Source organism: Equus asinus, chromosome 10 (assembly GCF_041296235.1).
Source record: "Equus asinus isolate D_3611 breed Donkey chromosome 10, EquAss-T2T_v2, whole genome shotgun sequence".
Lineage (NCBI taxonomy): Eukaryota > Metazoa > Chordata > Mammalia > Perissodactyla > Equidae > Equus > Equus asinus.
In genome coordinates, this window is record NC_091799.1 from 23,694,343 (window position 1) to 23,709,163 (window position 14,821).

Sequence of the window (14,821 nt, forward strand, 5' to 3'; positions counted from 1 at the left end):
TTCCGGGGGCTGCTGGAGGAGCAGGGAAGAGGGGTGGGATTTCTTATGTTTCTTCTAAATGGCTCAGGTAACCTCAGAGACTGGGGTAGGGGTAGGAGGGCGTCCCCAAGTGCTGCATGTGCCTCCACAGAACCAAGCGTTCCAGGGTGCTGTGGACTGAATTGTGTCCCCCCACAATTCATGTTGTGAATTGTTGAAACCTAACCCCCACTGTGACTGTGTTTGGAGATGGGACCTCTAAGGAAGTAATTGAGGTTAAACGAGGTCTTAAGGGTGGGACCCTGATCCAATAGCACTGGTGTCCTTATAAGAAGAGACACCAGAGGCTGGCTCTCACTCTCTCTCTGCCATATGAAGACAGCAAGAAGGCAGCCGTCTGCAAGCCAGGAAGAGAGCTCTCACCAGAACCACACGCTGCTGGCCCCCTATCTCAGACTTTCAGCCTCCAGAGCTGTGAGAATGAGTTTCTGTTGTTGAAGCCCCCTCGGCCATGGTATTTTGTTATGGTATTTGGCAGCCCAAGCAGATGAAGATAGTGGGGCGGGGTGGACAGTGGGAGTTCAGAGGAGAAAGCTTGTTCCGTGCATCCCCAAAGCTTCTTGATCATCCACAGCAGATCTAGCCCAGCACTAGGCTTCTCAAAGACCATGGTCTTGGCTTCTTTACTCCATGCCTCCTCGAGAGCACTTAAAGAGATGGCCAAATGGGAGTGTTCATTCCAAAGGTTCCTGATCACCCATGGGTGCAGGATCCCCAACGCTGCAGTTACAAGGGCAGTTTCTGGGGCCTCATCACCAACGTACAGAATCTCCGAGGGGTGGGAACAGGAACCTGCATGTCTGGAAAGTTCCCTAGGTTAGTTTGTGCACAAAACGTTTAAAAACCACAGTCCTTGAGGGGAGGCCAGTCCCTTCAGCCTGGTGTTAGAGCCCTCCTTCATAAGGCTCCTGACTTGCCATCACGCCTACATCTAACCCATTGGCAGATCGAGGACCCACTGGCACTAACCTCAGACTCTATCCAGAATTTCATCACCCCTCACCACCTCCACCACTACCACCCTGGTCCAAGCCACTGTCAGCCCTTGATGGGACTGGTGCAGTAGACCCCTAACAAATCTCCTTGCTTTCGTTCACATGGGCCCCTGCCACCTGCTCTCAACACAGCAGCCACCCTGGCCATGTCACTTCAAAACTCCCCAGTGGCCTCCCGTCTTCCTCAGCGTGAAATCCAAAGTCTGCCCTTGATCTCCCAGGTCCTCTGTGGCCTGGCCTGCTAGAACCCTTCTGGTCTAATCTACCGCAGTACAGACAGAGGAGGGCAGGGCCTCGGAGAGGGCCTCAGAGCTCTGCTTCACTTAGCAGTCGAGAGATGATGCTGGAAGAAACCGGGGCTGTGTGGTTTCTCAGAATCCAAGAGATCACCTATTGCAAACTTGGAACAATTTCATAGTTTTTCAGCTCCATCTTTAGTCTTTTAAAAATATACTGAGTTTGCTCTCAGTAAGAGTATCTTAAAATGCAGACGTCTTTAGCCCAAAGTCAAGCTTCTCGAAGTTCGGAGGCAGGTCCTTTTGTAAATAGTCCCCTTCTTGCAAATGGACTTCCAGAGTGGAGCATGTACCGACTGGATTCAACAGTGTGGGGAGGAGAAGGAGGAAGGGAGGTGGGTCTCAAAGTGGGGTCCCTGACCAGCAGCCTCATCACAACCTGAGAAGGAGATAGAAGAGCAAGTTCTCGGACCTGCAGAATCAGGAGCTCGTGGGTGGGGCCCACAGTCTGTGTTTTGAGAGCCTCTGGTCTGGATCCTCTTGGTTTCGCAAGTCTACTTGTCATCTAAGAGAAGAGATCTCACAGGTCGTCTTTCTCTTTGCGCCTGGGCTCCCCTCCGAGTCCTCAGCTGTAAAATGGAAATAACTACACCTGCATGACAAGATTGTTAAAACGTTCACAGTCTGTTCCGGTGGATTCGATAGGTCTTTATTGGTGCTTGCCACGTGCTAGGCTGTGCTAGGCACAGGGGACAATGAAGAAAATTGGGACAATGTCCTTGCCTCCGGGAGCACAGAATCCCACTGGGGAGACAGCCTCGTACCCAAGGATTTGTCCCAATATATGACAAGAGACAAGAGGAAGCCGTAAGGAAGGGCAATTAACTCCACCTGGGGGTGGGTCAAGGAGAGCGCCACAGAGCCTGTGACCTCAGAGGCTGGGTTGGGGGTATTTTAAGGATAATATACATTTTTTCTAATTATTATCAACAATGAGCATGCATTATCTTATTTGGAAAACACAGAAAAGTAGAAAGAAGGATATAAAAATTTGTCTGGCACTGTTCCCCCCACCCCTCCTGTAAATAAGTTGGCGATGCGTACCATTGCGGACATCGTGTTTCCTCTGGAAGGATTATTTTGAAACACCTGAACGGTTCTTAAAACTTTCACCAAATTGCTTTTCGAAAGTCCACAGCAGTTCCACCACTGCCTCGCAGTTATCATTGTTACATTTTTGTCGGTTTTATGGGTGAGCTGTAGCACCCTTGGCTTCGATGGGACAGGATATTTTCTCTCTTGCTTGCTAATGTCTATGACTGTCCATTCATGGTCTTTGTCCATTTGGGGACGCTATAAGGTTTAAGTATTTTTAGCATGAAATTAATTACCGAACCAAAATTACATTAAAGTAAAAAACAGATTCCGAGAGTTTTATTGTAAGGGAATAAATTAATCAGAAATTTAAAAAATGATGTACCAAGTGTTTATTATCATATTCTCAATAATAGTGAAAAAAATGTAACTAGCCTCAGTGTTCTGCAGCGAGGGGTGTGGTGAAATGATATACAAGTCAACATTTGAAGGAATATTATGCAACCACTAAAATAATGTTATGAAAACTGCATAGCAACATACAAAAATGTTCAGGATATTAGTGCATGTTGTTATACAACCAAGCGAGAACACGTCTTCTGTGGACAAAGTGGGTGGAAGGTCAGTCAGCAAGGACGCTTGGGTTCTAAAGAGGGGACGATACATGAGCTCTACTGTGCTTTCTGCTAAGATTCTCACTGTTTTTTATAATAAATAATAATAAGGGAGGAGAAAGACCCAGACTGAACATATCGACCATCTGTGGAGAATCTGGAAAAGGCTGGAGACTCCCGCCAGGTGGGGGTTGCTCCTTGACCTGAGCCCCGCTCACCACTCAGGTGGGAACCCCCAGCAGCCCTGCTCCTGGCGCATAAGAGTTCCTCTGAGGGCAGCTTACTCCCTCTGGTTCTCCTCCTCCTCCCACCCCCACGCCCTCAAAGCCTTAAAAAGCTCAGTGAGTATTGCCCTGGGTCTGGCCCGCAATTTCCTGGGCCCGCTTGATGAAATGAGGCTCAGGAACAATCTCTTGTCAAACTCACAGCCCCTTAGAGTGGCTGTTGTGGGGGCCAGAGACCCATGTGCTCCTGGTGGGCCGTTTGGGGCAGCCCTCTTCCCAACTCTCATCGGCCTTCGGACTCGCTCGGATGTGCTCACCGGGGCTGGGCAAAGCAGGCAGGGCCGTGGCTCAGTGTAGACAGCCCTGTTCCCCAGGCCCTGGCCTGAGAGATGTTTGGTTTGCTTTTTTATTTTGGTGGAAGGCAGGGACGGGGTGCGGTCTGAAGTCAGGAGACCTGGGGTTTCGTCCTGTTTCTGTCGGTTATGGGCTGTGTGACTCAGGGCCTCATTTACCACTCCCCCTTCTGTAAAATGAAGACGTAGACGAGGATTCTAGAGCATCGGGAGGGATGATGGCTTTGCTGGTCATGAGGAGCCAGGAGTCCCACAGAGGAGTCCCTTTACGTGAGGGAGGTCAGCGAGGGCAGGGCTCCGAGCCGCCACCCGCCTCACAAAATTTCATTTGAAGAATAAAACAAAACAAAACCTCAAGGTTTCTATCACTGTACAAAATAGAAACCCCCCGACTGGGAAGTGTGCCCAGGCTCTTCTAGGTGTGGGACGGCTCTCTGTGCCGGCTCCTTCAGCGGCTCCTGGCTCACTGCCTCTGGCTTCGGCCCTCTCCAGAGTGCAGTCCAGTTGGGCCCGCCCCGCTGCAGGCACCCTGTTTATTACGGGGCCACATGCCCAGCCCCCTGCCTTGCTCATCCCTGTTCTCCACCCAGCCCACGACCCCCAGCTCGTGTCTGCCCATGAAAGCCCTACCCATTCTTTAGGGCCCAACTCAAATGCACCCTTCCCCACAAGCCGCCTCTGATTCCCCCAACCCCCTAGTGACCGGGTGAACCTCCCGCTGTTTCCTGCGGGTTCTACGTATTTCCATCCAAGCCTGTCTGTCCTCTAGTGTTCTTGATAGAGATGCTCAGGAGGGGTTTTCAAGAATAAGATGCAGAAACAGTAGTACATGAGGCCTGGGTTCGAATTCCAGCCCTGCACTTAGCCCTGTGTGACCCAGGGGCAGGTCATTTCATCTCTCTGGGCCTCAGTTTTCTCCTCTGCACAATGGGAGTGGTAGCGAGGACCCGAGCATCCCTGGCATAGCGCACTGGCTCATGCCAGAGGCAATAATATCCCTGCCCCTTCGCTTCCTCTTCTATTTCCCATGTATATATTTAAACTATTTTTAATCAAAGTAGAAATATATTCAGAAAGTTTGCACTGTTTTTTTTCCAAAGTAATACATGTGCCTAACTTCACATTCAAATAGTAGCAAAGCGTTTGTAATTAAAAGCAGCTGCCCCTGCCTCACCTCTTTCCAGCCTCTAGAATTTCCCATTGTGTATTTTAAGATTGCATATGTGTGGACTACAGAAGATCAGGGAATGTAGATAAACAAAAAGAAAACCAAGGGTCACACACTAAACCTCACTTCTCGTTTTAGAATGTCTTCTTCCAGGGCCAGCCCCCATGGCCCAGTGGTGAAGTTTGGTGCACTCAGCTTTGGCAGCCCCAGTTTGGTTCCTGAGCACAGACCTACACTACTCATCTGCCAGTGGCCATGCTGTGGTGGTGGCTCACATACAAAAAGAGGAAGATTAGCAGTGGATGTTAGCTCAGGGTGAATCTTCCTCAGCAAAAAAAAAAAAAAAAAGTCTTCTTCCAGATAATTTAGCCAAGCTTTTTTTCCCCCCAAAAAAGGTCCTCATTGTTTCTTTTTTCTGTGCATTATGGCTCTAATCACAGTCTGCCTTTAATTAAGGGAAGGAAATTAACGTTGGTTGAGTAAAAGGCGCTCGTTCCTTGCTACTCAGAGTGCGCTGCAGAGACCAGCAGCGTGGGCACCCCCAGGAAGCTCGTCAGGAATGCCGTGTCTCCAGCCCCACCCCAGAATCTGCATTTTGACAGGATCGTGGTGACTGGCGTGCCCGTTAAAGCTGGGAAGGATGGTGTAGACCAGAGCTACTCAAAGTTGGGGTCCACAAACTGTTCCTTACAGTCCTGGACTGGAGACTTGAGCCAGAATGTGACCCTCGCTGCTTCCTTTATAGAGAGGGCTTGCTACAAAATACGGCCAGCTGAACTAAACAATGTGATGGGTGAGGAGGGCGCTTGCATTCTCGCCCAAGCTCCTTACCGCGTCAGGGACCAGGGACACGCAGTTCCTGGACTTGGCGCCCGTCTGCCGACCACGCTTCGAGTAGCGCTGTTTGGGTCACAGTCGGGAAGTTGGAGGCTGGGACTGCACTGGGTTTCTCTGGCTTCAGATCCCAGCCCCTTCCACTCTGCACATATCTGACCCCCCCACTGACTGTGACACACACGCACACACGTGCATGCGCACACACTCCCCCACCCCCCAACCCCCACCAGGAGAGCCCTGGCCCAGAGTCGGTGAATAGAAAACGTCGGTCTCTTGGTTAACTGAGGGTGCATTTCCCTGCGTCTCCGTCCACACCAGGCCTCTGTTTACGTTAAAAGGATTTTCCGCCAGGGTTACTGTTCTCTTTATCAACTCCTCCTGTCAGGGCCGAACAGAGCAGGGACTTGCAGAGCATCTGGAGTCAAGCGAGCTGAGCAAAAAAGCTTTAATGGGCTTGGAAGGAGACTAAGAACAACTGCTCAGCTCAGCTCAAGGTCCCGACACGAAAAGAGCTCTCAGAGCCCAGGGTCCATCCATAGTCCAGCGTTTACAGGCTCCAGGCCAGGCTTCTGCCTGCAGTGACAGAAGCCGGTGAATAATGCAGCTGAGCTGGGAAGCAAGGCCGCTAGGAAGGTGCAGAGTGGCAGAGGGGAGGCGACCTTGTCTAAAATACTGCGTGGCATTTGGTCCAGCCTTAGTGTCACCTTCCCCAAGGAGCCCAGAGAATCCCGTGAATTTGGATCACAGGGTTCATTTTCACGTGGACTTTGGGAAGACTCAGAAGCTTTCATGCAGCACAACTTAGTTAAAAGAATTAGGAGTCAGAGTTTGAATTTCCAGACTGCTCTTCTCTGGCTGTGTGACCTTAGAGAAGTTACTCGACCTCTCTGAGTGTTAGTTTCCTCATCTGTAAAGCGGGACACAATAATACTACCCTCACGAAGGTGTTGTGAGGATTAGTGGCAATGTCTGAAAAGTGCCTAGAACAGCTCATTCATTCATTCAGTCGTGTGTTCAGCCCGTCTATATGGAGCACCTTCTGGGCACCTGGCCCTGGCGTGAGTGGTGAGCTGGGGTTCATGGTCCAGCAGGGAAGATAGGGATACAGCACAAATAAGCAGTGAAGGAGCTGCTCCAGATGCTGCGAAGGAAAGTGCAAGAAGCCTGCGCGGGCCGATCGAGTCTGGGGATCAGGGAGGGTTTTACTGAGCAAGTGATCCGAGCTCAGATCCCAAGGACGAGTCAGAGCATATGAGGCACAGCAGGGGAATAACATTCCAGGGCTGCAGTGGGGACTGCCACTAATGTGGTTTTGGGTAGAGTGAAGGGGTCGGGTTTATTTTACTTTTTGAGGTAAAATTTACATACAGCAAAATGCGCAAATCGTAAGGTGAAATTTGATGAGTTTTGGCAAATGCGCGCACCAAGGTAATCAACGCCTCTATTAAGACGGGGACACCGCCATCAGACCCGGCTTGTCTTCATAACTGTCTCCTTACCATAAAAGGGAGGGCCTGGGTTTATGGGAACACTTTACACTGGTGCAGAGGGGTGGGCTTTGGGCTGGGTTCAGATCCCAACTCCACCAGCTTCCACGCGTGTGACTTTGCCCAGGTCTCTCCGCTTCTCTGAGACTCAGTTTCCTCGTCTGTAAAATAGGGTTAATCAAACCTACCTTACAGGGTTGTGTAAGGGATCAAATCTGCCAATGGTTGTACATGTCCCACTGATGCCTGGCAAACAGTAGGCACTCTGTGAGTTAGGCCTATCTCGCTTCCAGGATGGAAACAGGGTGGGTAGAAAGCCTAGTGGTTGGAGCCAGGCCTTTCCAGGGCAGCGTGCTGAGCAGCGAGCACGCACACCCCACTAACGCGGCTCTCTCGTCCACAGGGATGTGCCTGCAGGCCTTCGTGGAGGCTTTCTTTTACCTGGCTCAGAAGAAGTTCAAGATGCTGCCGCTCCACGAGCAGGTGGCCTCGCTGATCGACCTGTGTGAATACCACCTGTCCCTGCTGGATGAGAAGCGTCTGGTGTGTGGCCACGGTGGCGCATCGGGGGGCCGGCCTGCTTGCAGTGGCACTCCCCAGGAGGCCGCCCTCTCGGCCCAGCCGGCCGAGGGCAACCCCCTGCCCTGCGTGGACAGTGCCCACAAGCTCTCCCATTCCAGACACGCTCTGTCCTGAGGCCCCTCTCTGTCCTCCCGGGAAGAAGAGGCTGAAGAGGCCCCGGGCTCCTCGCCTGTGGCTCCCGCCTGAGACGCCCACGAATTGTCTCCCCGTTCTGCTGAGCTGCGCTTGAAGGCTGATTCTTGCCCTCCTTCCTCCCGGCGCCTCTCAGTGGTCCACCTGCTTGCCGGTCCTCAGTGGACAGATGACATCCAAAATGTGACAGATGGCATCTTCTATTCTGGGCTCGCAGGAAGCCACAACAGGGGTAAAGCTGCTGCGTTAGGGGCACGGGGCACTGACAATCCCAAGACTGAGGGCTGTGGGGAAGAGAGCCTGAGGAGGCCTAGTCGCGGGTCTGCCCAAGACTCTGAGAGAATGTGGGGGAAAGCCCGGAACATCGTATTTATTTCCTACCACCCCCTCTGTGGAAATGAAGAGGAAACATCAAGTGGGCGGTGGCGCTGCTCCCTCCCGATCATGTGCTACGTGGGTGTAGTTAGCAGATTAGCCTCCTTTGCTTCATGAGCTTGCCTGTTGCTGCAAGGTTCAGTTTGTTATTAATTAAGAAATAATTAACTCAGAAGTAACTAAGTAAGGCTCCTAGAGTCTCGGAGCGGGCAGGAGCCTCCAAGGTCATTTTGTCTGATTTTGTTTGACCTTGACCCCAAAGCAGGAGTCAGTCCCGTGGTCTAGGGGCCTCTGATTAGAACCCTCCCTGGGTGAGGTGCTCACCACAGGGCCAGCGCTTTCACAGCAGGCACTGCCAGAGGGCCCCCGTGTGCCCAGCACGTGCCGGGTGCCCTGGTAGGAGGAGGGGCTTCAGAGGGGAGGGAAACACGACCTGGGTGGGAATCTGAGTGAGCCGAGCAGGAGCTTGATGTCAGAAGCTCAGGTGCGGTCACGGGGCGAGGGAAAGGGGAGTCTGCACTCTGTCTCCATCTGTCTCCATCTGTGTCCCCAGGCAGCCCTGCTCTCAGAGGGGAAGGCTCTGGGGCACCCAAAGGTGGCATTTTGGAAACAGCCACAGGCAAGTCAGGGTCCAGGCCCACTGATGACAGGCAGATGGGAGACCGCCCTTGCAAAGCTCTCCGGAGCATTGCTGGATGCGGGGCTAAAACGGCCCTTTCTAGAGGGTCCCTTTTAAAGGACCCTTGGGGCCCTGAGAAGAGCTGAGCATCCGCCCCAAGCGAGGAGGATAAAAGGTCTCTGAGGGCATTAGCACGGTGCCTGGCACACAGTGGGACTCAGGAAATGCTCGCGAAGGTAGGGCAAGGGGGAGGGTCCTGGGTGGCACAAGTGTGTCCTGGACAAGCACGTCTCCTTGTCCTCTTCCTCTTTTCTTCTTCCTTTCCCATCCTTCCCTGTCTCTCCATTCAAGTCTCCATCACTCACACCAATGGGAGCGGCCGACTCCAGCTCCCACACAGAGCCCGGCACGTAGCAGGTGCTCCAAAGTGTCTGTTGAAATGACTTACTAGGATTCACCCTCCTGGCACTATTTTTAAACCCGAAGACAACGTTGTCGATCCAAGATGCTTCCAACCGTTGGCGAGATAGTTTAGAGCAGAGCGCCCCCGTTAATCCTTGCCTGCCCCTCCTTCCCGCCAGAAGCCCACTCTCTCAATGAGGAAAGCCCGCCCCCCATGCAGTGTGGCTCCTGTCCCGCTGCCTTCCCCCTGCTCCTCGGGGCACGGGGCAGGGCCCAGGCTGATACCCTTCCCCTATCCAGAGGGGCCCAGCAGTAGCCGAGCCCTGCAGCGACCAGGCTGGGCTATTCTGTGACAGGAGACACTGTCTTTATAGAAAGAAAACAAATGTCTTTATTTTCCCCTCAAAAAGCAGGACAGGTGGCCTAAGACGGGAGGGGCAGGAGGAACCCCATGTGCATTGAGCGCCTCCTACATGAGGGCGTTTCAGAGGTGTCGTCAGCTCGATGCTCCAGGCTCTAGTTTCCTAACGCCGTCCCCATTTTCAGATGAGAAAAGAAAGGCCTGAGAGGTCACGTGGTAGAGCCAGGCCTTCGTCCAGATCTGTCAGTGACTCCAGAGCCCCATCTCCTCTCTGTCCCCCCGTGAGGGTGAATTCAGCTCCAAATACAGACCGCTGGTGGGTGCCCCCTGCTCTGGGGCTGCCCGTGGTCTCCCAGGGCTCTGCTCGCTGTCACATAGGCTGGTGGCACGGGCCAGGGCAATCAATGTTCCTAAGTGGTCCGCTGTGAGAAGCAGAGCTTGAAGACCCTGAACCCGCTCTTGCAGTCCCTGTGGCCAGAGCAAATGGATTTCACCGTGAAAGCCCCAAGTAAATGCTCTTGGGCACACTTGTCAGCAGCTGGGAGCAGCCAAGAGTCTTTTACACAAAGCCCAAACTTTACCCCATTTCTGGAAGTTGATTTCCAGAAAGCATTCGCTTGCCAAAATGGAATGCAATTTTCAGGTCCCAAACCAACCAAGCACACTGAATTTTTTGGAAAGAAAATTATCGATAGGTTGAATTCCAGCCACATTGTTTGGGGTGACATGAAAACGTAACTCTCATGATCAGGAATGTCCCCTCCCCACCTCTTGGACGTCATCCTGCCAGGGTCACCTGTGTGTTAGGAAATCGGGGGCCGTTTTACAAGAGGCCGGTAGTGACAGGCGGGGCCCTTTTTTCTCAATGGTGTGGACCAGGAAGAATCAGGCTGCTCCCTCCTCAGAGCGAGGGCTCAGTGACTTCCCCCACCTCCTCGTGCCTAGCAGAAGTCCCACTGGGTTCACCCCCTCACCCCCTTTGGTAATTGGCCGCTCATTTTCGGGGTGTAAGTGAAGGGACAGCAAAAGCAGGTGGTTTCCTGCCCCCTGGAGGAGAGGACCCGGAGCCGGGAGCCTGCACCCAGAGACGCTGCTGCGTATAGAGCTTGGCCTGCGGGACAAGCCCAGTCCTGGGAAGGGCTCTCAGGACCCATCCCGCTCTTCTCCCCCACTCCCTCCTTCCCTCCCTCCCCCTCCTGCTGATGTCCCCCTATGCGCAGTCCAGCCACACCGACCCTGTCACTGTTCACTGGCCGAGTCCCTGGAGGGCCGGCACTCCAGAGTGGGTTCAATGCATGGACACGTCAGGCTCAGCCTGTTCCAGCTTGGGGTGCATCGCTGGGCCACTGCCCCCCACCCTTTTCCACTGTGCCTGCCTGCCCCTTCTGGTGTGCTGCGACAGCGCCCTTTCCCTTCCATGCTGGCCTTGCCTGCTCCCTTCCTTCCTGCCTCCCCGGGGGATGTGCTTAGCTTCTCCGCTGTTACAATCAGGAGTTCTGTCCCCACGGCCTGGCCGGAACGGAACCGGCAGGAGGTGCTTGTAAGTGTTGGATTCAGTCCGGCTGTTCGCAGGGCTGGTCCCAACAGGCCCCTCCCCACGTGCGGAGGCAGAGACCCTGGAGACAGGAGCCTCCTCCGTCCCCAAAACGAGCCTTCCTGACCCCTGCTGTTTCTCCTCTGGGCCTCTGTCCACTCTCCCTCACGCAGACGTCATCATCTCTTGCCTTCACTTCATCAGCCTCCCACCTCTCAACCCCACAACCGTCCTCCACCCGCATCAGCCGGAAGGAACTCAGAGAGCCATAGAGCTGACCGCATGATCCCCTCCTTCAGTTAACCCTCATCTCTTCCTAGATAAAGCTCCTTAACCCGACATTCAAGGCCCCTCGTAACCCAGTCCCATCCTTCCTCTCCACCCTGAATGTGCGCCGGCCCGTGACCCTGTGCCTCCAGGGCCCTTTGTATCTGCAGTTACCACTCGGGAAAAGAATGTGCTGGTTCCCGCCACCGTGGGAGGCACAGGGCCAGGAACTGCTCCGTGCTCTCCTGCCCCGCCGTCCCCTCTGCCCGGACGGCCTCCTCCCTCCGTCCAGTGGAAACTTATCTTTCAAGGTCCAGCTCAAATGTCCCCACTGCCATCCCCCAGACAGAATGAACCGCTCCCTCCGTATAATTGTGAGAATCTGGAAAGTTCCTTTATTATCACGCTTCCCTGTGGTATCACAGCGTTCGCTCCTACTGAGCTGCGGGTTCTTTCAGGGTCAAGCTGCTGGATTCACGCTGGCCCCCGGGGCGCAGAACAGGGCCCAGCAGGTGCCAGTCAAAGTAGCAGGAATGTTCAGCAGCCCCAGGTGAGCAGCCTGAGTGACGAGACAGTTCTGCCCTCAGCCCACAGACACCCTGAAGAAGCATGGGTTTCTAAACCTTGCCAAGCGCTCGCTCAACACCTCCATATCCCCAGCTGCCTTGCTCTCTCCTGGACACAGCGGGACTCCCAGGAGCCCACAGACAATGGCTCCTGACCCTGGGCAGTCTCTCCATGGCCCATTGTGCATGGGCTTTGTCCCCCTGGGAGCCACCCTCTCACTCAGCCTTGGAGACTAAGGGCCTCCGAGCTGGGTCATCCTCACCAGGGCTCCTCCATCAGGCGTCCAGCCTGTCCCTTCCACTCCACCGCAGTCTGTGTTTGTGCGGGGTTGTTGGTTCAGAGTAGGGAATCCCCATGTGAATGTCGGTGGTCGGGGGAAGGTTGGACCAGGTTGGGGAGGAGCCCAGACATTTGGAATGGTGTTCCGTGCCTTTCTAGAACCAACTCCTTTTCCCACGTAAGGGTAACAACACCTGTTCGATGCTTTGCAGTTTGCAAAGCACTTTCACATCCATCCTCTCGTCTGATCCTCCCACCGCCCCAGCGAAGGGTGAGGGTTCTCATCACCTGCTTTTCACAGATGAGGAGCTGATGCCAGGGGGCCTCTTGACTCGTTGAAGGCCTCAAGGCTGGTGAAAGGCAGAGCCGGGACTCACAGAGAGGCCCTGGCTCCAAATCCTAGGCTCCTTTCTCGGCACCGTAACTGCTCTGCACAGTGTGTCAACACTCGCAGCAGGCCAGTGGGGACAGGATTTGGGCCCCATTTCACAAATGTGGAAACCCACATCTCAGAGAGGCTGGATGATTGCTCAGCTAGTCCTGGGGTTCTGGGGGCTTAACTTGGGGCCGTCCAACCTGCTCTTCCCACGCTCGGCACCCCAGGAGGGCTCCAGCTTCCTCAGCCACACAAGGGGTGACAGGTCCTCCCTCGCCTGGTCTCTGGGAACATAAGGCGAGAAGCAGACAGCATGGTACGCGTGGAAGTGCTTTGTAAACCGAAGTGCTGCTCCAACAGCCTGTTATCTTCACACTGGCGCCGGGTTCCCTACAAAGTGTAAAGGGACGAAGGAACAAGGTTCCTCCTTGAATGTTGTAATCCATCAAGACAAATGAAGCCACAACAGCCGGCTCCTCTCCCTCCACACCTCCCCTCCACCCGAAGATGCTCGAAGACATTCACGGGGTGAAAAATGGCTTCTGCTGCTCCTCCGACACCCGGAATTTGCCTTGTGATTGGCAGAGTATTACTCCAAAATAGCTTAATTTTTTTTTTTTCACTGCTTGATTAATGCTCTAAACTCCTTGGCCCTATCATGGAGAATCAGGCTGGAATGTTCAGCCTTTGAGCCCCGCCCCTGGGAGCTCAGAGATGATGACATCTCCAGTCAGGGAGCTGTTCCCAGCGGCTGAGGGAGAAAGACAGCTCCCTCAGCCAGGTAAATTCACACAGTGTGTGTTACCCTGAGATCCACCTCGCCTTGATTGATATTTTTGCCAATCTCTTATTTAGTTTGATGAATGTGAGAGAGATTTTCCCACCTGGCATGTGAATTTCTCCCTCACGAAATACGTCCGAATTTTTTCCCGGGGACAACGGAGCTTTGCAGAACCGTCGACATGTTCAATTACCTCCATCTCTAGTAACCAAAAGTCTTAATTTTTATATAACTAGGAAAACTACACAACACAATACTTACATGTGCATGCCTGCAAGCGTGCGCACACACACACGCACTGAGCAACATTAAGCTTTGGCATAAAATGGCAAAATTACTGGTGTTTTTCTCCTTTCTGGCAATTTGCTTTTGAGTCTTATTTAGAGAGCGGAGGAAAGAAGGCTCTTCGCAGCCCTGGGGTAACAACGTGCTCACCCAGAGGCTCGCGAGAGACATTTCCTCCGACGGGAAGACGTCGTCTCGGGCCACGGGGCTCCCCGAGGCCCCTCCCAGGCTGCAGAAGCAAGACAAGGAGCTGGGTGATGAAAGGATCCGCAGGGGCATCTTCCCTTCAGAACCTCTTGCATCAGAACGGGGAAAGCAAGCGCCGAGAGTCCCCGAGTGGTTGTGGAAAGAGCAAGGGTCCAGCTGTTGCTGTATCCGTCGCTCTGTCCGTGTGTGGCGGTGGACCAGTGACTCGACCTCTCACCCTAGTCCTGGTCTGTGCAGTGGGATCGTGTCAGTAAACGTAAAGCCTGGCCTGGGCCCTGGCACCTGGGAAGTGTCTTAATAAATGTCTGTTGAGAAAAGGACCGGTCCCAATATGCTGGCACGGGACAGATGCCAGGGAACGCCTCTGCCCACCTGGAGTCCCTGACGCAGGAGGCTCCCCGAGGTCTGGCGGGAGGTGCCGTGGGCCCCAGCCCACCTCCCTCTGCCGGGGCTCTGCCGCTAGGCTGCAGCTCCCGCCTCTTAAAAGCCTTTAAAAATTCTTTATTAAATTTTCATGGCGCATAAAGTCAAGGTTCTGTTCCTTGCCCTCAGTTGTCTTGGTAACTTCGTAAAATGCAATAATAAAATGAAGCTGAATGTTGCTAAACATAGGCTCATTGTATAAACTGCTGCAAAGTATTGACGATTTCTTCTGCTTGATAATTTTGGACGGCAAATCCACCGGGCCCAGCAATGCTTGTTCATTTTGGGTCAATTGGTGAGAAAAGGGCTCCTTTTAATTTTTTCTCCCGTAATGTTTGCCTGGGAAGCTACATATTGCCTCAAGGAAACTGGGAGATCCTGGGGGAGATAGAGGGAGGAGTTTGGAAAATCCTCCAATCCTTGATTTGCTGGGGATAGTCTCCCTTAGGGGGCGAGTGACATGTCCCTAGAATTTGGTCACCTGTCGGAGACCGTGTGGCAGGGGCGCCTGCCCTGGCAGGGAGGGTGGCCCCTTCCAGCTTCGTGGGGACAGCAGCCACTGCGCGCAGCTCCTGGCAGAGCA

At 53.6% G+C, this 14,821-nt stretch overlaps 1 protein-coding gene across 5 annotated transcripts in view; it reads left to right on the forward strand.

Annotated features, from left to right (window-relative positions):
• The window catches only part of TTLL11 (tubulin tyrosine ligase like 11), a 228,725-nt gene extending 214,384 nt beyond the window's left edge, over positions 1-14,341 (forward strand). For all 5 annotated transcript variants that reach the window (XM_044778859.2, XM_070518831.1, XM_044778860.2 and 2 more), the window contains one exon: positions 7,452-14,341. In XM_044778859.2, coding sequence (XP_044634794.1) covers positions 7,452-7,744 — 293 coding nt within the window. In that variant the 3' untranslated portion in view covers positions 7,745-14,341. The remainder of the gene's footprint in view (positions 1-7,451) is intronic.
• Positions 14,342-14,821: the final 480 nt, after the last annotated feature.